The following is a 20,896-nucleotide window of genomic DNA, read 5'->3' as shown; positions in this document are numbered from 1 at the left end:
AATGGTTGTAATTGCTAATGTGTGCTTAGAATTTAAACACCAAGGAAACAAAAAGAGGTGCAGCTAAAAAAAAAAAAAAAGATACAAAAAAAATCCCCAAATATTTCCTTTTAGTATGCATCATTAGAAAAAAGGACTTAAGAGTTTAGTGGGTTTTTTTTTTTTTTTTGGAGACCTATGTTATTGAATTTATTTTCTCTGTACATCCAAGCAGTGCAAAGGTGTCCCGCAGTAATTCAGTGAATGCATCAGCAAGTGTTAGCACTCCTTGTGTGAAGAGTTCACAATGTCCCAACTTAAACTCTGCAGCGGGTGTCGCTTTGCATTCCTCTGCAGTTAGCCAGAAAAAAAAAAATCACCGGGGCCTGGCTTCAAGGCCATGCTGTTTCAATTAACCCCTGAAAAAAAGTGAAACATCTCATGATGAATTCAGTGAGGCCATCTGTTTTATAGATGTTATGGCCAGCATCACACTTAATCCATAATGTGTTTATGCTGCTGCAACTTGTGCATGCTGTTGTACGGAGTGACTTCTGAGATGGAAACAGATTTTGATCAAACTGATTAGACGGGTATTTGAGAATCAGGGCTAGGGAACATTTAGTTTGGGTCACACATTCATAACCAATGCTTTATGGGTAATATTTGTGTGTTTTTTTCCCTCTGAGTTTCAAATGCATGGGCCCATGCTCTGAGCTTTGAAGAAGAAAAAAATGAAACTGCATAAGATGATGCAACTGCAGCTGATTCTGTCACCGAAAGGAACATGAGTTACTTATTAATAAAGATCCACAGACATTTAAAAATAACAGAGAAAGGTCACTGTTGTGTCTTTTTATAGTTTTTTGATTACACAGGAGAAAAAAAAAGACTTCACAGAAGTCAACAGAGAGCCCTCTGACTGAAGAGACAAAGGATGTGTAACTGACTGTCAGTGCACATGTCAAGAGATCTTGATAAGTGTCACCACAACTGTGTATTTCTGAAACATGTATTTTCTCATATAAAATAGTGCAACAGGCATGCATAATTAAGTATGAAGACATTTTTTGGCTAACATATTTTAAATGTGCCTTTTGCAACTAGTCTTTGAACATGACTTGCTCACCATCAGTTTGGGAGATACCCAACTGTAGAGCATATATACACATGCAATACATGATATAGTATTCAAAATCAGAATGCACTATTTTTTTAATTGGATTAAACCTACAGGTCTGATCATTAATCTGAAGCAACTATCACATCTGTCCCTGACCTAAAGAATATGACTATGTTACATCTTGCTGTCTACATGCAGCATCTAGCATTATATAACTGCGTAGTGATGCTTTTTAAAAAAATCAATATAATGACAAGTAAAACTAGGGCAGTTCACTGCAGGTTGTTTTGATTTTCAACGCAGTGTCTTTTGAATTGTAGCCACACATGTTTGTTTGAAGAGTGCTGGTAAAGCACTGTGACATATCTGTGAGTCTGTGAGCATTCAGTGATGTCTCTTCTATTAGACCGTTTCTATGGGTTATGGACCTCTGATGTCACGAGACGCCCGCTTTGGAGCTCTGCTTCTTCTTGGCCAGTTCAGCCTGGATCTGATGGGGGAACTGGTCCAAGTGCTTGTTCACACACTGCATGCAGAACCTCTTGGTGTAGAAGAGACTGCATTCCTGACATAAGAAAAATGCAAAGAGTTTGGCATCAATTCTCCAGTTTCACTTTAGTACACAATATGCCTAGTCACACATTTTTTTGTATGTACTGATATCTGTATGTGGAAGTGAATACATTGATTTTAAAAGCATAACAGTCATGGAGATCACTCAGCACATACCAGACACATGATTACAAAGCAACCTGGGAAAAACATGAAACTACATATAGCTTCACCTCAATTCATCTACAGCGTCTGCTCAGCTGATTCTCAAAATCAGAATGGGAATGGTTGCATTTTTTTTTGTACCCAAATATTATGGTTAAGGATTTAACAGAGCCCCTTAAAGAATTTAGACTGTAAGAGCATGCAAAGTCACAGACCCTTATCAAGACTGCTTTGTCCCCGTAGGAAGCATGCCAACAGTGCAGCATTTAAGCATTAATCTTTTGATAAATTGAATTACGTGATCACATATCTGCCCTGGGGCAATAAAAGACCGTAGCAATTCAATTTGAAGGTTTCTTACCGATCCAACACAGACACACATGCTGCACAGGGTACAGTTGGAGCCCAAGACCAGGAACTTTTCCTTGTCCGGACTGAAGGGGTCTCTGGTCACAAAACACTCCTCAAGCAACCTAATGGGATGACAAAAATAAGTCGACTGATCACTTCAAGACACGAGTTGCTCATAAATCTGAAGGAGCGTGTGTTTTACGACAGATACATGCAACTTAGACTTTGCTGAAATGTCGATTTAACCGTTAACTGACGCTTTAGCATACTTAGCTCCACAGAGATACAAAGAGGATATATGGCTTCATGTAGACTCACACAATGGCTCGAGTGTTTGGTGGTTTCTGACCGTAGTAAGTAAACGGGCTGCTCATTGCACACAAGTGGCAGGAAAACGTCTTTTGACGGTGCTCACTTGTAGTTTGCTCCATCGTTCAGAGCACTACAGGGAGCAGAGAGAGAGCTACTTCCGGGTTCTTCAAATCGAGTCCAGCGGCAGCCATCTTTGTTTGTGTAGCTTTACCGCCACCCAACGGACACAGGGGGAACATGTTTGAAAGTGTGTGTACAATACATTCAGTCTTTTTCACGGTATGAAAATACTTCACATAATTTAAAAAATATATTTAAAAAAGATTTGATTGATTTTGTATTTTACTAATAACTATTGAATCTGAATCGCACAGTTCTTCATACTGTGTATGTTTGTTTAAATGACCTGGTGCAATTATATCCGTGCAATAACATACCTTACTATCTATTTATCAGATAGAAGTTTACATATTGTGTATACATCCGTAATAGTTGTCATATTTTATTTCATTTTGGTTTATTTTATTTTATTGTATTGTATTTTATTTTATTTTATTTTATTTTATTCTATTCTATTCTATTCTATTCTATTTTATTGTATTTTATTCTATTCTATTCTATTCTATTCTATTCTATTTTATTCTATTCTTTTTTATTTTATTTTATTCTATTCTATTCTATTCTAATGTACCTTTATCATTGCTATTATTGTTATTATATTTTTTAATTATGTTAGTACATTGTTGTATTCCCCTGTCCCGTGTTGTAAGCTGCTGTAACAAAAGAATTTCCCCCAATGGGAGACCAATAAAGTATAACTTATCTTAACTTATTCAATTTAAATTACTGGGGCGTCAAACTCATGTCAGTTCAGGGGCCACATACAGCCCAAGTTGATCAGAAGTGGGCTGGACATGTAAAATCATAACATAACAACCTATAAATAAAGACAATTCTACATGTTCCCCTTTGTTTTAGTGCAAAAGAGTACAACTACATTCTGAAAATATTCACAACTATCTTTCTACAAAAACAGCATTTGTATTTTTTACCATGATGAGTCTCATAGTGGACCTAATATTTTACTCTTTAATCCCTGAAACACAAGTTGATAGTTGTGTTTCTCTATAATCCCTGAAACACAACTATCTTTCTACAAAAACAGCATTTGTATTTTTTGCCATGATTAGTCTCATAATGGACTGAATATTTTACTCTTTAATCCCTGAAACATGCTGTGAACACACCAAACACACTGGTTACCCATTCACCTGACAGTGTAATGTTTTCTGCAAAAGAACAGAGATTATAATAATGAAGAAGGTAAAGTTGATTATTTTGGCCCCCTCAGCTCCAGCAGGAACAGTTTGCTAGCTGGACAGTGTTGTATTCAGGGGTGTAATGCTAGTGTTAGTAGTTAGTGGGTCATCTTATAGTGCTCTAAAAAGTCTTTATGAATCTCAACCAGATTATGCAAACAGCAAATCATCTATTTTCTCACTTCGAGAAAAAAAGTCCCGGAGCAACGCCAGCACAATGATTTTATGTGACCCCGTGGGGGTAAATTTGAAATAGTAGTTACTTTTATTGAAAAAATGCAGTTAATGTCTTCTCTGTAATTTGCCCACGGGCCACACCCCTGCCTTAAGGTGACGTTTCCTGTCCTAACCATGGTCCTAACACAGCTTTCTTGATCTTTTTTTAAGCTGAAGGGTTAAAATTTGATGACACTAAAAGGCTACAGGTTACATAAGGAAAGTAAATAATGTAAAACATTACTTGTAACATTCAGTTAAATATATTAGTTTATTTAAAGCTACCACATATGATTCCTTTAATCAAAACAGCAAATGTATCCTCTAATGTACACTGATATACATGATAAAACATACAGTTTAATTATAACAACAATTTTTCATCAGGAGGTGAGTTCTGGCAAAGAACATGAGGCATTTGGCCCCTATTTCAGAGGCCTGTTTTGCTGTCGGCATACACACACACATCCCTTTCACTATAATCACCACATTCCTATTATATTTACAAAATAAAACATGGCCCAGCTCAACAGATTATTGTGTTTATAGTCAAAATATTCAATACTGGCATTAATAGTTTTTTTTTTCCTGAAAACAATGTGCCTTAATGGAAAGAATACAAACATATAATACTTGTTTTAAAAAATAGTTAAGATGCGCCATCTTGTTGTGTTGGTTGTTAGCTGTAGGATAAAGGATTTAAATAAATACACAACTTATATAAGAGTACTTAAAAATGTTAGTAAGGCCCCTTTTTAGTTAATTTGCTGCCAAAAATGCAGAAGATGTATTACTTTATAGAAAATGAAAATTTCCAGGTCCAACACAAATTAATAATACTAATCCAGTAACTCATTTGTCATGGCCAAAAAGGCGTTGATATTGTATTTTTTGATGGAAGGTATAAGGTTTGCCATAAGAAGCAGAGGAGGTATGAGGTTGACATTATGGCACTTTGTGAACACTGATACAGGGGTTTCTTAAACCATGAGTTTTGCATTTTTTTCAGAGTTTATAAGGCACTTGTACAAGACAGACCAGCATGACAAAATAACCATATCCAAATAACTTCTAAATCATATACACTCAATGTCCAAAATATTAGGAATATGACTAGGTATTAAGTTGTATCATCTTTTGCATCACAAACATTTCACTTTAAACATTAAAATGGTTAAAAAAAAATCTCTGCTTCTTGGCACCTAAACTGACCTTATTGTTCATATGCTTTATACTGATATATAGTGCAAATACAACTGAAACTACCATGCCTTGGTATTCTACATTAGTTGTGCACTCATTTCAAATGCTATGCAAATTTGTCTAGCCTGCTTCCTATTTACCTTTTGTCATCCAAAACTCGTGTCTGCAGAATAAAGGCTTGCATCACATTCCAGTCCTGCGACAAGAAGTTGTTCTAAGTTATGTATTTTAACAAACATCTCCATAAATCAATGCAAAACATTCAAATATTTGTTTCCTCCTTGATGAAAGCTGTCATGCCACTTTCAAGAGCTGCTCTCCCCTCGTTTTCGCCTCTTCCATTTGTTCTGTTCCAGTAAAGTTTCAGAGTCAGAGATCACATGGTAATGCCTCGGCAGAGCACAGCAGTGTGCATCAATAGAAGCTGCACAATGAGCTACTTACAGTACATCGATATGCATATCCTTTACTAGTTATGTACAGCTACATTTGAAAGGTCTTCAATTATTTATATGTACTTTTTCTTCTCAGTACATGTCTCTGTATATCTCTTGCAGAAGCGGGTGCAATGCCGTGTCCTCTGTTGTTTTGATTTCCTGCACTAACTGAGCGTGCTCGGTGACCAGCTCCCGCAGGTCTGCCAGTTTCTGCAGCAGTCTTGGGAAGAGGAAGTTGTCGTCTGGGTGGTTGGCCAGCAGGTGGAGTCGTAGTGCCTGTACTATGCTTTCCTGCAGTTGCTCCACGAGAGGGACATCGACCAGGCCCGGGCGATCTGCAGAGAGAGAATCAGGTAGAGAGAGAAGAGAAATCAGAAGGCTGTGAAGAAATTGTTTTCAGCTAATTTCAATCTTTTTGATTATGAATCCATTTAATTCACCTCCACAGCAAATAATTGCAGCCACAAAAAGTGACAGGTCACTGTCGTCCAGCTCCAAAGAGTTGAAGCGTGTAGCAAACTGGAATTTGGGTTCCATCATGTCACTGAATGGCCGTCGCAGGCTCTTGAGGAACTCTCTGGTGATGAAACCTCCACCACGGGCGACCAGGAGGCCATCTTTGTTCATGCAGGAGGCCAGGAGCGTAAAGAGGGCTTCATAAACGCCATACTTTAAAAGAGTCACCTGAGCAAGAAGGTTAGAAACAAAAAAAACATGTTTTTTAATTTATGGCAAACCAAAAGATTTCTCTCTAATTCCCACACCGACGGATAGAGAACAAATGACAGATTAAGCATCCCTAATCCCACCTGATCATTCAGATCCAGGCCCTGGAAACCCGGCACTGCCTTGGCGAACTCCGTCAGCTCTGTGACTGTCTCCACAGAGGTACTCTGGCAGCAGTGGAAGAGCCGGGTTTCAGCCTCCCTCTGCTGGAGCTCACCGCTCCCCACAGCTGGAACTATGTCCCCAGCATGTAGGCCAATCTCAGCCTCTGGACTGTCACCGTCTAACATATGTGCCGCTAATGTCCTCTCGGCCAGCTGGAACGTCTCCATGTCATGAATGATGAAAGGCTGCAGAGAGAAACAGAGGAAAGGATGTTAGGATACAGACTAAAAAACATTCTTAGACTTTGTCCTTGTCTTGTATTTACCGTCTTGCTTGTCTTTCCGGTGAGTATAAGCCGAGCTTTCGCCTTGTTCATGTTGAAGTTCTTCATGTAGGCCTCGTGGATCTGCCTGACCAGAATCTTGTGGTCTGCCAGCATGGGGCTTGCCACCTCTTCTTCCACCATCTTGCTTTCTGCTTTTAGCTTTTGCTTCTCCGCCTGAGGCATCCGACCAAACCGGATAGCTGGAGCAAAGACACATTAATCATTAGCAACAGCTCCAGGAGTTTTCAGACAGTGTCTTATTCTGCGAGTAAACTACATATAATGCATCCGATATATACAGTATCCTCCTATAGAAAACATGCATGTGCACACACACACACAAACATTTAGCCACAGTAGATCCTGTGCATTCTGTTCTCTCTCTCTCTCTCCCTCCTCTCCTCTGAGGACAACATGTCGTCCTCCTCTCAGGTTTCTGCTCTGCCTGCAGTGGGAGGCCATCCTAACAAACTCAATGACCCCTCTTCAGGCGGTGCAGCTGACAGGCCAGATGTGGAGCTATATGGAGCCTGTGTTTTCTCAATGTCAAGCAGGCTCCGGCGGGACATTGTTCTATATAAACCCACTCAATGTAAAACACAGAGAGACACAGACATGTCCTGCTGTAGCTGTAAATCATACATACTATGCTGTGGATTGGGGAGAGCTTTATGTAACTGCTTACATACTGCTTTGTTACTTTTCACTTTAGAGTGTATGATTCATTTATCTTTTGTTTGTATAAGCAAAACATTTTTACTGTTTGTATTTTACTCAAAAACACATCATGAAAGTTTAAATAGAGAGCAAGAAAACACACTGCTGTTCAACTTAGAACACTAAATGTTTTTGCTACCACAGCCAATATAATAATGCTGTGTTACTGATAGTCTGCTAACTGCTTATAACACTGTAATGACATGTTTACATTTAACATCGTCTTTTGCATTAGGAGTAGTTTATTTTGTCGTGTTGACAATTCATTCCTCAAAAGTAAATAATAGAGTTATAAAAGAAAGGGAAAAAGTTGTATGGAAACCAAGCGACAACCTCCGGTCTAAAAATATGAGTCCAAGTGCTAAAAACTGCAGTTTATCGAGGATCCGCTTGAGGCTGGCTCCGGAAGTACCGGCAGTCACATACACATGAATGGAAAAAAGACGATCTTTACAGCAGAAATAAACATGTTTACAGCCTGGTACAAAAAATGAGTGTAGTCTGGATGGCTCATTTCTCAATCGGCACACTGTACGGGGGGTGATTTTTTTTCTAACGCAGCAATTTCAAAGATATTGAGATTACGAGTCTTCCAATGAGAGGCACAGCTGACTTGATTGACAGGCGGGAACACTGTAGCTGTTGGCTAGGAGGCTCAAAGCCCGCCTCTTTACGTCACACTCACTCGACAACAGCAATATGGCTGCCGCCGCCGATTAGCCTCAAAACAGCTCTTCAGAAACAGATGGGTGACGTCACGGATACTACGTCCATATTTTATACAGTCTATGATGAAAAACATGGAAACGTGAATTTTTTTCTAACCCGACGATTCAGAAGATATTAAGATTACGAGTTTTTGCCCAAATAAGGACATGACTGACTTGACTCCCGGACGGGAACACATAGCTGATGGCTAGGAGGCTCAAACTCCGCCTCTTTATGTCACACTCTGCCTAGTTGGGTTCCGCATTTCCAATATGGCTGCCGCCGTCGATTGGCTTCAAAACAGCGCTCAGGAACAGATGGGTGACGTCACGGATACTACGTCCATATTTTATACAGTCTATGATGGAAACGCTTAAGCTTCTGTTTTACACTTCGTATACTTTCACTACTAAGTTGTAATTAATTGTTGCAAAGTCATCCTCTAACTGCCACTTATTGCTAATATTCATTTATTTAACATCTCATAGCTTTGAACTATTCCAAAGGTCTATGGTCTTACCGTTGTGGGACATGCCCACAGAGAGGCACTTGTGGAAGCGGCAGTATTGGCACTTGTTTCGGTTCTTCTTCTGGATTTTGCAGCTGCGTTCGCACTTATCATACTCCAGCTTTAGCCTGATGGTCCTCCTGAAGAAACCCTGGTGGAGATAAAAATGATGATGCATACTTTAGTGGTCAACTTGCTGTACAAACTATAATTTAAAGATCATGTAAAAATATTTGGATTTGAGAACACAAAAAGAGAACTAAATTATTGTTGCTTGGGGCGCTGGTGGCCTAGTGGTCTAGGCGCCCCACGTTTAGAGGCTACAGTCCTCGTCGCAGAGGTCACTGGTTCAATTGCCGGCCGGTCGACCATTTCCTGCATGTCTTCCCCAGCTCTCTGCTTCCCACATTTTCTGTCTCTCTTCAGCTGTCCTGTCATTAAAGGCAAAAATGCCCAAAAACATAACTTTAAAAAAAATAAAAAATTGTCGCTGTCAGGCAGAAACCTCATATCTCCAAATTTCCTCATTTACATTTTACAAATATAACAGATAAAAAGTATAAAACAGCTTGTTGGTTGGTTCTCATAAAGTGATTTTGTGAAGAAAAAAAAAATTAAATCTGCAAAGTATTGGTTTTGGAGATACAAGGTTTCTGCCTGACAGTGACGACATGCATCTTTAACCCACTGGGATTTTTGTTAACTGTCCATTTGCTTTCAAGCTTCAAATTTCCCCAACCTTCCAACACTTGTGTAAAGAAGCCTCTTGATTAAATTTTACACCCATCTTTATAATTGATTTACAATGTCAGCATGCATGGGGACTATTTATGTCATCCTCTACGTTTTTATCTGAGCCCAATTATGCGGCCATGCATGTTTGACCATGTGTTAAAGTAATTTTAACAATGCTTTTGTCTTCCCACTCACTTTGCTATGATGACCCTTCAAGTTCGAATTAATGAGATTGGACCCAGTTTAAGCAATACAATCTTAATCTTAAAGACTTGTCTTCTCTTTCTCTTCTCATGTTTTAGTCTAGGGGTCTGCGAAATCAAAGGTGACTCCAAGACTGGACTCTATTCTCTGGATAAGTATACAACATACTCTACCAGTCAAAAGTTTGGAAACACCTTCTCAATCAAGGGTTTGTATTTATTTTAATTATTTGAAACACTGTAGATTAATACCAAAGACATCAAAACTATGAACAAACATATATGAAATTATTTAATTCACAAAAAGTCTTAAATAAACCAGAATATGTTTTATATTTTAGATTCTGTAAAGTAGCCCCCTTTTTCCTTCATGACAGCTTTGCACACTCTTGGTATTCTCTCAGTCTGCTTCATGAAGTGGTCTCCTGGAATGGTTTCTAATGAACATGAGCCTTGTCAAGAGTTCATTTGTAGAATTACATAACTTTTTAATGTGTTTTGAGACCATCAGTTGTGTTGTTCAGAGGTAGGGTTAGCACACAATGGATAGCCTATTTGACTACTGTTGTAATCCATATTATGGCAAAACCATATTATTCATAGTTTTGATATCTTCAGTATTAATCTACAGTGTTGAAAATAATTAAAATAAATAAAAACCATTGAACGAGAAGGTGTGTCCAAACTTTTGAATGGTAGTGTATTATAGGCAGATCAATCGGAAGCACCTTTTATTACCACACTTTCTTAAGTACATGTAACGCTCTGGTGGGACGAGTGTTACATGACATTTTGAGTTGGACTGTACAGTGGAATCACATCTAAATTTAAATGGGAAGTGTGCTTCAAGATGTAGTGTAAGCTCTGACCTTTCTAAGGGTGAACCCTGCAACACTCACTGAGATACCTGGCGCAGTGCCAACAACATGTTAACAGGTGTTTTACATGTGCCAGTGCATATGATTATATGACTTACACCTAACACAAACACACACCTATGAACACCCCCGGAATGCCAGTCATGACATGCCTCGTCCCTCACTGTCAAGAGGGGAAAATGGATTTTCCGGTGATATAGCTGGAGCTGCATGCACATGCAATATGTCAGCAGCCATCTCACAGAGAGGGTCTTTATTTCAGTCTCATTGTTATTGAGGGTTATTCAGGTTATTCACACATCTCTTTTTTGTTATTTCTAACCACAATAAAAAAATGTAAAGCTCCAGAAATATATCTAAGTGACATGTGAAAGTCATCAAACAACAGTACTGACCAAGAAAACAGCACAACAGGAGATAACAGATGTGTGTCTGCTGCCTGCATGTTCTTGCATGTACAGAGGCACAGTCACAACCAGAAAGGCGGGCACTAAAAGGTGATATATAGCCATGAGGGGTGACTAACAAGGTAAGGCATAAGCAAAAAGATGGGTTGTGCAATTTGTCCTGAGGGGCAAACATCTTCTTGTGAGACTGAGAGAAACATTTAGACAAAGACATCTCTTCAAGTAACTTCCTACTACTACGTAGGTAGGAGTGTTGTGGTCTGACTGCTGCTGTAAATGTCTCATACACATGTCATATCATCATTACCACAGACTTAAGCCCTGGCACCACCACACTACACAGCATTCCATCCACATTACCCCTGCAGCGTGCTCCTCTCTTAAAGCAAGGTGATGAAAATGATCTGCAGAGCCCCGCCAGCTTGGAAAGCATTGACTGCAACCTGCTGCATATCACAAGCCAGAGTTTTCCATGATGAAGCAATATCATCAGTCAGAGAATTCAGGAACAAAGTGCAGTCAAAATACACCCCCGTCACGTGTACAGCGTCTGATACATCAGCGTCATCATGTCCCTACTTTAGACAAGCAGCATTCTGACACATGGTTTGGGAAGAAGAGCAGTGTTTGTGTGGAGTGTGATGGATCTCATGAAGACCAGCAGAGAGACAGGAAGCTTAACAGCCGTGAAGAACGTACAGATGTGCATTGCACAACTGACACTGCATTCCTTAAAACTCGAACAGAGAAAATAGCATTGTGAAATGTTTGCCTCCTGCTTGTGTCCACAAAGTCTCCTATGGATTGGAGGGAAATTAAATGCACATTGGCAGTCCAGGGGAGCAGAAAGAGAGTCTGGATCAAACAGAAATTGGAAATAACTCTATTTTAGTCCGATGAGTTTATGTTGTGAACAGACAAACACAATTTCAAGGTGAAGCTGTGAGAGAAATTCTAACAGGGGACAAGGTTACAAGTTGAGAGAGTCATGCAAAAATAGCAAACAAAGGCTCAAATCAGCAGCAACAACTTGCTGTCGGCTTACAGAGGTATGAGCCTAAGACGAGATCACATGACTCGGCAAACAATGCAGTGATGATCCTTAATGGTTTTAACACACACAGGACTGATCACTACACTGATTATGAACTCAGTAGTTTCTGTTAAAGAATGCCCTGGATGTCACTGTCCTCTTATGACATTTTTGTGCTACATAAAAACTCAAGAATGTCAGGAATTTTAGTAGAAAAGTTTCCTGTGGAGCTGAACTAATTCTAGCCTGAAGAATTTACTTGTAGAAGAACAAGCACATTCACAAATGTATGCTAGATACTAGATACTAGATTTTTGTTATAAACGTGACTCAAAACGAAGGTGATTTTTGCTATTTAAGCAGGAGGGCTCCATGCCAGCAGCAGCTCCAATGCTAAAGTTTGTGTGTGTATATGTGTGTGTATGTGTGTGTAATAAAGTCTCTTTGTTGGGCTCTGTGCCAAGCAGGGGAGAGGTGACGAGGCAACCGAGGCCACTCTGTCCCCCACCTCACATGACCCGGCGGTGTGCTTCAGAAACTTTCCACTGGCCTCCGGGTCAGGCGCTCCTGCATGCCAAGCTTTGTGTGTGTTATGTTGTGCGTGCGGGTGTGCTTATGCAGGCATGTATGTGCACTTAGACACATGTGAGTGGGTGTGTGTGTGTGTTAGTGTTCAGGTCTGATAAATCCAAACAGCTACATGCAAGGACACAAAAGAAAATATCTGACTGTGCAGCACATGTTATCATCAATCTGAACTAGATCGTATCAGTGTTTATGCTGATATCTTTTTGCACGGCTTTATGACTCGTCACACCGTGATATGTACAGAGTGTCAGTGCATGAATACATTATGTACTCTAACTAGCCTCATTTAGCCTCTGGACGTCCTCACCTTGCAGCCCTCACATGCATGCACCCCGTAGTGGAAGCCTGAAGCCTTGTCTGAGCACACTCTGCACTCAAGGTTAAGGGGGGTGAAGCTCTCCTCTGGGCCATGCGCTCCTCCACACACCCCCGAAGACGGACTGGAGGCTGGGGTCAAGGTATCTGGAGATATCAATGAAGATAAAGGATGATTCCCAGAGACTAGTATTTGATCAAATTCAATACAGAATATCTCTAATCTTCAAAATGTGCCACAGTTCAGTTATGATAAATTCAACAAGTAAAATAAGTCTAGTTTTAGTTTGACATTTTGCCTAAATTACTCATTTTCTTGCAAAGATAGATAAAGCTACAGCCAGCCTTAAGTTTGCTTAGCATACAGTTGTAATTATTAAATGAACCCATTCAAATATTTTTAATTACATGTGGATAAAACTTTTTTTAAGTTATATTTTTGGGCATTTCTGCCTTTATGGATAGGACAGCTGAAGAGAGACAAGAAATGTGGGGAGTAGAGAGTGGGCAATTGGTCGAGGCTGGACTTGAACCTGCAACCTTCACGACGAGGGTTATAGCCTCTGTATATGGGGCGCACGCTTAGACCGCTATAGGCCAACAGCACCCCGATAAAAGAGTCTTTAAGGAACCTGGAAACATCCACAAACTGATAACTTCACCAGATAAAACGTGTTAGCTTATCAATTTGAGCTATTAAGGGTGGATTGCAGGTTAGCCGAGGTTAGCTTTTTCTATGTCTTTCAATTAATTTAGCCTTCTCTTAAAATATGATTCACAGAGTTTGTATTTGATAATACTGAAAAGTTGTAGGATGAAATTTGTGATGATACACTCATTTTCCTTTTTTTTTGCCAGGGGTTAGATGAGACAAAGACAGAGGTTAGCTTACTTTAGCCTGACTCAGCATGTCCTAATGTTGCAGCTACTGGACTATTTTTCATTTTTGTTGGATTAAGGTGTCTTAAGGAAATCTAGAAATAATTTTAAACAAGCAAACCTGCAAAAATATAAGATTTTGGTTTTGTAAGGATTCATAAAAGCAATAAAACAGGTTTTTTGAGCTTTAGAGGTGGTTTGAAAACAGACAAAGCAAAGCTCCCTTTTCCCAGCTTTAAGGCTAAGCTGACCAGGTCCTGGCTTTAGGTTTAGAATATAATAGAATAAAATAGAATAAAATAGAATAGAATAGCCTTTAATGTCATTGCAACAAGTACAACAAAATTGGAAGGTGTAGTCCTCATTAGGTGCCATTTAAAAGAGACAAAAACAATCAAGGTATAAAAAGTAATAAATACAGGAATAAAAAAACACTGCCATACACACACAGCATACAAATCAAATCACGCACAGTTTGTTATTATTGCACAGTTTGTTATTATTGCACTTGTGTATTGCACTTGACTATATTGCACAAGTCACTATTCAAAGAGCCCATACTCAAGCACTGTTGAGAGCAGTAATGGCTCTTACTCCGTCTGCCAGAGGGTAGCAGCTCAAAAAGTGCATGTCCAGGATGAGTTGGAGATCTCTTAGGATGTGTTTAGCTTCATGTACTGTCTATGATAGCATATGAGGGGTATCAATCTTTACGTCAAACTGTCTTCTGAATAGAGCAATGACAATTAAGGATTTTTTTATATGTTAGAAAGAAAATCTGGATACCTACATTGATATTTTACTTCAATTTTATAATGAATACTGAACTAGCAGTATCCTGTTTCTGTTGTTGCATGCAGAGTAATAATGTGGACTTTTTGAACAGTGCAAATTGTGGACTCCACACCGAAACCGAATTGAACACAAAATGTCTGTTTGATAGATGAGGTGTGATGTGTGTGAAGTGTTTGTCACATCATATGCTGAGGTTTTCTGTAGAAAAGACTGTTTCCCTTGTCTGCTTGAGTCCATTAATTATGTCTCCTGCAGACTAAGGGAATTTCAGAAGATCAACGAGGAGACTCAGGGAGAAAGGAGTTGAATCTAATCTTCTGTTATCAGACACAAAGTGTTTTACATGGGACTGTTTAGTGAACTGACATGTGGCACTGTGGAGCCTAAAGGCCAAAAGGTCAATATTGGAATGAGCCTCATCACCTGCCTGTAGCAAAAATAAGCCCTGACATGTTTAGAATAGCAGCTCAACAGCCACCAGGAACCATCTGGTTGTTCACATAAACTTAGTTAGTTATTTTTTACACGTTTTGCACTCATCTATTGTCTTTAACCGCCTGCCCACCTACCTAATGCGATGGAGCTCTCAGATCCAGATCCGGTGCTCTGCTGCTCCAGGAAATCAAATCCCAGTGTGTCATCCCCCATGGACTGGGAGATGTTACGAAGATCCTCCATCAGGTCTCCACACAGCGGGCCGTCCAGCAGGGAATCCCCCAGAGGGGATGGGGGGCTGAAGAGATCTCCCGCCATGTTGGAGATCAAACCAAACCTTGGAGGAAGAAGCCCTCACTCACCAGCAGACTGTAATAAAAGGGGAGAGATAAATGATGAGGACAAAGGGCGTGAATGAGGCTGAAAATCAGGAGATAGCGATCAGAATGGAGGAGTAGTTTGGAGATTAAGTTTTCAGTAACGCTTTCAGGTGAATACAGCTGTAAAAATAATAGTTTCTCCCACTATTGGGAGACCAGAGAGTCGCCCAGTTCAAGTCCCAGCATGGACGAAGTTTGGCAAGTGGACTGGTGGCTGGAGAGGTGCTGGTTCACTTGACTGGGCACTGCAGAGGTGCCCTTGAGCAAGGCACCAAACCCCCAACTGCTCAGGTTGGGGGGTGCGCTGGTTGATGGCAGCATCCTCACGCTGACATCTCTCCCTAAGTGCATTTCCACTACATGTTTGTGCATAAAATTGAACATATATCAAGCTATGTGTGTAGCATGATCAAAATAACATGAGTGGAAAAATGTAATTTCCCCCATGGGGATTAACAAAGTATGTTTCTTCTTCTTCTATTTTGTACATTCCTCCCATAGACTATAAAATATGGACGTGGTATCCGTGACGCCACCCATCTGTTCCTGAGCGCTGTTTTGAAGCCAATCGTCGGCGGCAGCCATATAGGAAATGCGGAACTCAACCAGGCAGAGTGTGACGTAAAGAGGTGGAGTTTGAGCCTCTTAGCCAACAGCTATGTGTTCCCGACCGGGAGTCAAGTCAGTCATGTCCTTGTTTGGGCAAAAACTTGTAATCTCAATATCTTCTGAAACGTCATACAGTGTGTGCTGATAGAGAAATTAGCTACGTAGAGCCAAGCCGCAGCTTGACTGCAAAGATTGTCTTTTTTGAATTGGTGTCTATGTGGTTTCCGGTGTTTCTGCAGCCAGCCTTAAGTGGATTCTTGATGAATTGCAGTTTATAACACTTCCACATGGGCTTCATAGTTTGAGACCGGAAGTTGGTGCTTGATTCCTCCACATCTACATTCAAACATTTTTTAAATGGTTGCCAATGGAGAGGGATCTAAAAATGTAACTAGTTGTTTCATTGTGGATTACAGTCTCAAAATATGCTGATGCATGTGGTGGAACAATACAAATCCAACTGATTTCATAGAGCCATGCTTCAAATCAATGAGCAGGACTGCTTTAAAGTGCAGTATAACTCGGGTCTGAATGTCTGAGGTAATGCATTTAGAGCAAGAGGTAGCATATTGGATATTTCCTACCTCCATTGAGGCTTACTCCAAAGCTCTGACTCTGATTTATCAAACAAGTCTGATGCTCCAGAGACATGCAGTGAGTACATCCGGTACATCAGAGCTAGTGTTTACATTTATTAATAGCTCTTTTTAGTGTACAGGCACGCAGCTTTCAATCACTTTCTCTGCCCTTGTCTTTATCCGTTTGTCCTCTCAGAGTGGATCTTAAAGAGTGTGTGGGAGGTGTGTGTTGGAGCTCACAGCTGCTCACAGCGGGGTAAAGGACATCTGTTTGAGCCATCACACAACATCACAGCACCGTGGCTAATGCGCCGAGTTCTATAGCGCTCTGTCCGACTTCCAGTAATTCATGGCAGCAGATGTTGCCGTTGTTTATCGACAGACTGATTTACTTGTCAGATGGCAACTTCACAGAGAACTCTCATCATTATACTGACGGCATGAGCACAATAATGGAAGAATAAAAGTGGAAAAAAGGAATTTAACTCATTTTTATGTAACATGAAACATAAAATTGCATCAGAAATAAAATGCTCTCAACATTTAACCAACATGTGAGCTCAAAAACATTCCTCTGATGGAATACAAAGAGAGATCAGGCTGTGAAGTCATAACAGAGCTTATGTTAGCTCATTGTAAAGTCTCTGTTGACACAGCTGCACACATCTGGAAGCCAAGGAGCATGCATAATATAATAAAAGATTGTGCAACTTTTACATTTCGGACTTCCAGTGCATCTTTAAATGTTTTAATGTGACAATGAGGTCAAATCATCTCCTCCTTTTGTTTTTCTTGTAAACGTGCTTTCTGTTTACTCCTGATGCCAGACAGTGAGGACATGATTGATCAAAGCACACTCCTGCTTGTTTATCTAGTCTCTGGGTTGCAGCATGTCAGCGGACAGGTCCTAACGGAGCTCCAGAGCAGTGTAAGGGGGGGGGGGGAGGATCTGTGAGTGTGCAGTAAAAAGACGTGGGCATGTGCTGACATATTGTTCACACACAGATTGTGTGGCTGGAGACTTGCTGTTGTCTAACTGGTCTGTTGAGCTGCTCTGACGCACATGTAACGATCCTGGTAACTGACAAAGTTTGTTTTTTTCTATCAAAGGGTAGATTGGGTGAAGCATTTGAGTCTCAGTGAAATAGACTGCACAATAAACTGTCTTATGGCTTTTGTTGGGTTGTACCCAAAATATGTAGAATCTCATTACAACACAAGCTGAACTGTTTCCACATCTGGGTTTGATGATATATCACAGTATGGTTTTGTGTGTCCTAAGCTGCACTCTGGCACAGCTTCATGTTGAGCTGAAACTATTGGTTGATTCATCTTTAAGTTTTGACTTCATCATCAACAACTACTTGGACATTTTGAGTAGTTTTCTTGCAGAAAAATTCAACTTCAGGTGGGAAATATGAGACAAAAAGGGTGCTTTTAGTTTTATATTACAGTCAAAGGAATGAAGCTGATAAGAGGTTTGAAGGAGTGTTGAATTAATTAAAAAATAATCATCAGATTTACTGTAAATGAGAATAATCCTTCAGTACTGTAAAAAAGGTAACTGATTGTAAGCTTGAGCCTTATATAGGTGCATTTCGACCAAGAGTTCCGGGGTCTTTTAGCCCCAAGAACTACTTTCCCCGGAGGTAAAAAGGTTCCTGTGCCCCCATTGTTTTCTGCGTTTCGACCGCGGGCTGAAGTCCGGGGTTGCTTGTGCAAATCAGGCCAGTGACGTTTGGAGATAAAAAATGATATTCAATGATATTCTAAAATCTTAATAAAAAAACTTAACTGGTATGCATTCCCAGGTACTAAGTCCCAGGACCTTTGAAAAGTACTAACCCCAAGCAGGGGCTTTTCAGGGGGGAGATTATCTACCCCTGAACTAAATTTAGACCCTGGTCTCTCCCCGGTCGAAACGCACCTAGTTCAGGGGTGATGTCCCTAGTTCCGGGGTAAAGTTCCTCAAAAAACACCTTATGGTGTAAGACATTCATAGAGGGTTAATACTTTTAAAACTAGGTCATCAAGTCCATCTTTATACGTTGATAAGACTTGATTTCCCCTTTCATAGATGACCCTGGCCCAGCCCACGTTTCCCCCATCACCTCATTGTGTTTTAGTTCCCAGAGGACTAGCAGTCCCAGACACAGGACTCTATCTTTAGGTCAGGAGAAGAGGAAACAGGAGCCGTCAGCTGTGCTCAACAAAGCATGTGAACGCACCGCAGCCAGGATACAACTGACCTACAAGCTCACCAAGTTGCAAGACTTGTAGGTTGTCAGAAGCGTGTTCTGCTTAATCAGGATATTTTATTCTTGCAACAAGGTCATCCACAAGCAAAACAGACCAATAGGTGGAAAACGTATATATCTACTTCCACTGTTTGACCTCAACAAGTTCTGCATTTATATACAGACAGTCATGTGTCATCTGTACTGTCCCTTGATATTTCTGCTTTCTCTTTTAGGGCTTAAAGTGGAAGATTTGGCCCCAAAATCAACATTCTACCTCTCATCAGAAACAGCTTTTCTTGTTGGAGTATGGGTTTGATACAAAAACAGGTGAAGCTTTGACCATTCAGGAAGTTCAAATGGTTTCAGTTTGAACACACGAGATAGCATACTGAGACACTGACCACAATTGCAAGCATTCATGTTGCTGCAGGAAAAGGAGCATGAAGACGGCAGCTACATTAGTCAATACAACACTGTTTAAGAAAGCATGATGTACTTCATGCATGCACCCAGCAAGCAATGTTCTGTTCTAAAAACATTCTAAAGAGAATGTTACTGTAATGTTTTCAGAGGGAAGTTTGCTTTGTGTTTAAAGAATGTTCTCTAGTAACATTCCCTTAAAACATTAATACAATGTTTGGTAAACATTAAGAAAATCTTAAGTGACAACAGTGCCCTAATGTTCTTGAAACATTCAGAAGTAGTCTTTATGTCCACAATTTGTTCTCAGATAACGTACTCTAAAAACATTCAATAATCTGTAACCCAAAGAATGTTAGCAAAACATCCTTTGAAGGTTAAAGATAAAACATTCTATCTTCCTTCTAATTGAATATCACTAGAATATTCTTAAATAAAACACTTTGTGATTTGACGTGTCAGAAACATCCTCAAAACATTCTTTAAATGTTGCTTTGAAAATGTTGCTTTTTTGTTATAAGGTAACATTTTATAGAAAACAGTCAACAATCTGTTACCTAATGAATCTTATCAAAACATCATCTGATTGATAAAGACAAAATGTTCTTCTTTCATTGATAACAAAAAAGTAACATTATTTAAATCAATAAACGTCCTTTGATAACATGGAAGATAACAAATTATATATTTGTTCTAATCAAATATTACCAGAATGTTCTTAAATAAAACATTTTGTGATTTGAGGAGTCAGAACCATCCTGAAAACATTTTTTACATGTTGCTTTGAGAGTGTTGCTTCTGTGTTATTAAGTAACATTATGGGAGCATTTTATAGAAAACATTCAATAATCTGTAACCCAAAGAATGTTATCAAAACATCCTTTGAATGTTAATGATAAAACATTCTACCTTTTTTCTATAAAAATATCACTAGAGTATTCTTAGATAAAAGATTTTGTGATTTGAGGTGTCAGAAACATCCTGAAAACATTCTTTAAATGTTGCTTTGAAAATGTTGCTTTTTTGTTATAAGGTAACATTTTATAGAAAACAGTTAACAATCTGTTACCTAATGAATCTTATCAAAACATGATCTGAATGTTAAAGCCAAAATGTCTTTCATTGATAACAAAAAAGGAACATTATTTAAATCGATTACTTCCTTAAGATGTTCTTTGAATGTTACACTCAAACCCTTGTCTTGAAACATAATCAGGACTTTAAGGGAATGTAAGCCAACGTGGTGGGAACATTCCCTGCTCGGTGGGTAAGCATTTCAATTCCTTCGAACCATTGAAATGAAGTTGACAATCACAATCATAAGGCAACATGTTGGAATAAAGATGAAGAATACCTCAGAGGCTGCCATCCAAAGCATGTCCAGGCGCAATAGTTGGGATGGAGGAGGGAGGTGTTTAGGTCCCGGGACGCTCCGTCGCACTGGTCTTACAGATCTCCTCTGCTGAAAACTTGACGCGTCGCCTCCCTCCGTGCTGTCAAAAACCTCCGTTCATCCCTCGCAGGAAGTAACGTAACGACGGACGGCGACATGGCGTGCACACCCCCTGACACACCTATGCTTCCAGCCAATGCGCATGCAGGGACCACCTCGCTTGATTTTGGCAGGACGTTATCACTTCCTGGTGGCTGGAGAC

At 39.8% G+C, this 20,896-nt stretch overlaps 2 protein-coding genes across 2 annotated transcripts; both read right to left on the bottom strand.

Moving 5' to 3' along the window:
- Positions 1-806: 806 nt before the first annotated feature.
- Positions 807-2,690, bottom strand: cdpf1 (cysteine rich DPF motif domain containing 1). Its single transcript, XM_034673472.1, has 3 exons — positions 2,489-2,690; positions 2,181-2,292; positions 807-1,667 (listed from the first exon to the last, which is right to left on the bottom strand). Exons 1-3 carry the CDS (start codon positions 2,599-2,601, stop codon positions 1,539-1,541), a joined length of 354 nt encoding a protein of 117 aa, XP_034529363.1. The 5' UTR covers positions 2,602-2,690; the 3' UTR covers positions 807-1,538.
- Positions 2,691-4,269: 1,579 nt separating this feature from the next.
- On the bottom strand, positions 4,270-20,896 carry LOC117805210 (peroxisome proliferator-activated receptor alpha-like). Its single transcript, XM_034673875.1, has 8 exons — positions 20,596-20,896; positions 15,149-15,383; positions 12,898-13,052; positions 8,759-8,897; positions 6,814-7,013; positions 6,467-6,733; positions 6,098-6,341; positions 4,270-5,992 (listed from the first exon to the last, which is right to left on the bottom strand). Exons 2-8 carry the CDS (start codon positions 15,330-15,332, stop codon positions 5,748-5,750), a joined length of 1,434 nt encoding a protein of 477 aa, XP_034529766.1. The 5' UTR covers positions 15,333-15,383; positions 20,596-20,896; the 3' UTR covers positions 4,270-5,747.

This window comes from Notolabrus celidotus, chromosome 21 (assembly GCF_009762535.1).
Source record: "Notolabrus celidotus isolate fNotCel1 chromosome 21, fNotCel1.pri, whole genome shotgun sequence".
Taxonomy (NCBI): Eukaryota; Metazoa; Chordata; class Actinopteri; order Labriformes; family Labridae; genus Notolabrus; species Notolabrus celidotus.
Note: the sequence above shows the minus strand (reverse complement) of the source record. Positions and strands in the feature narration are given on the sequence as shown.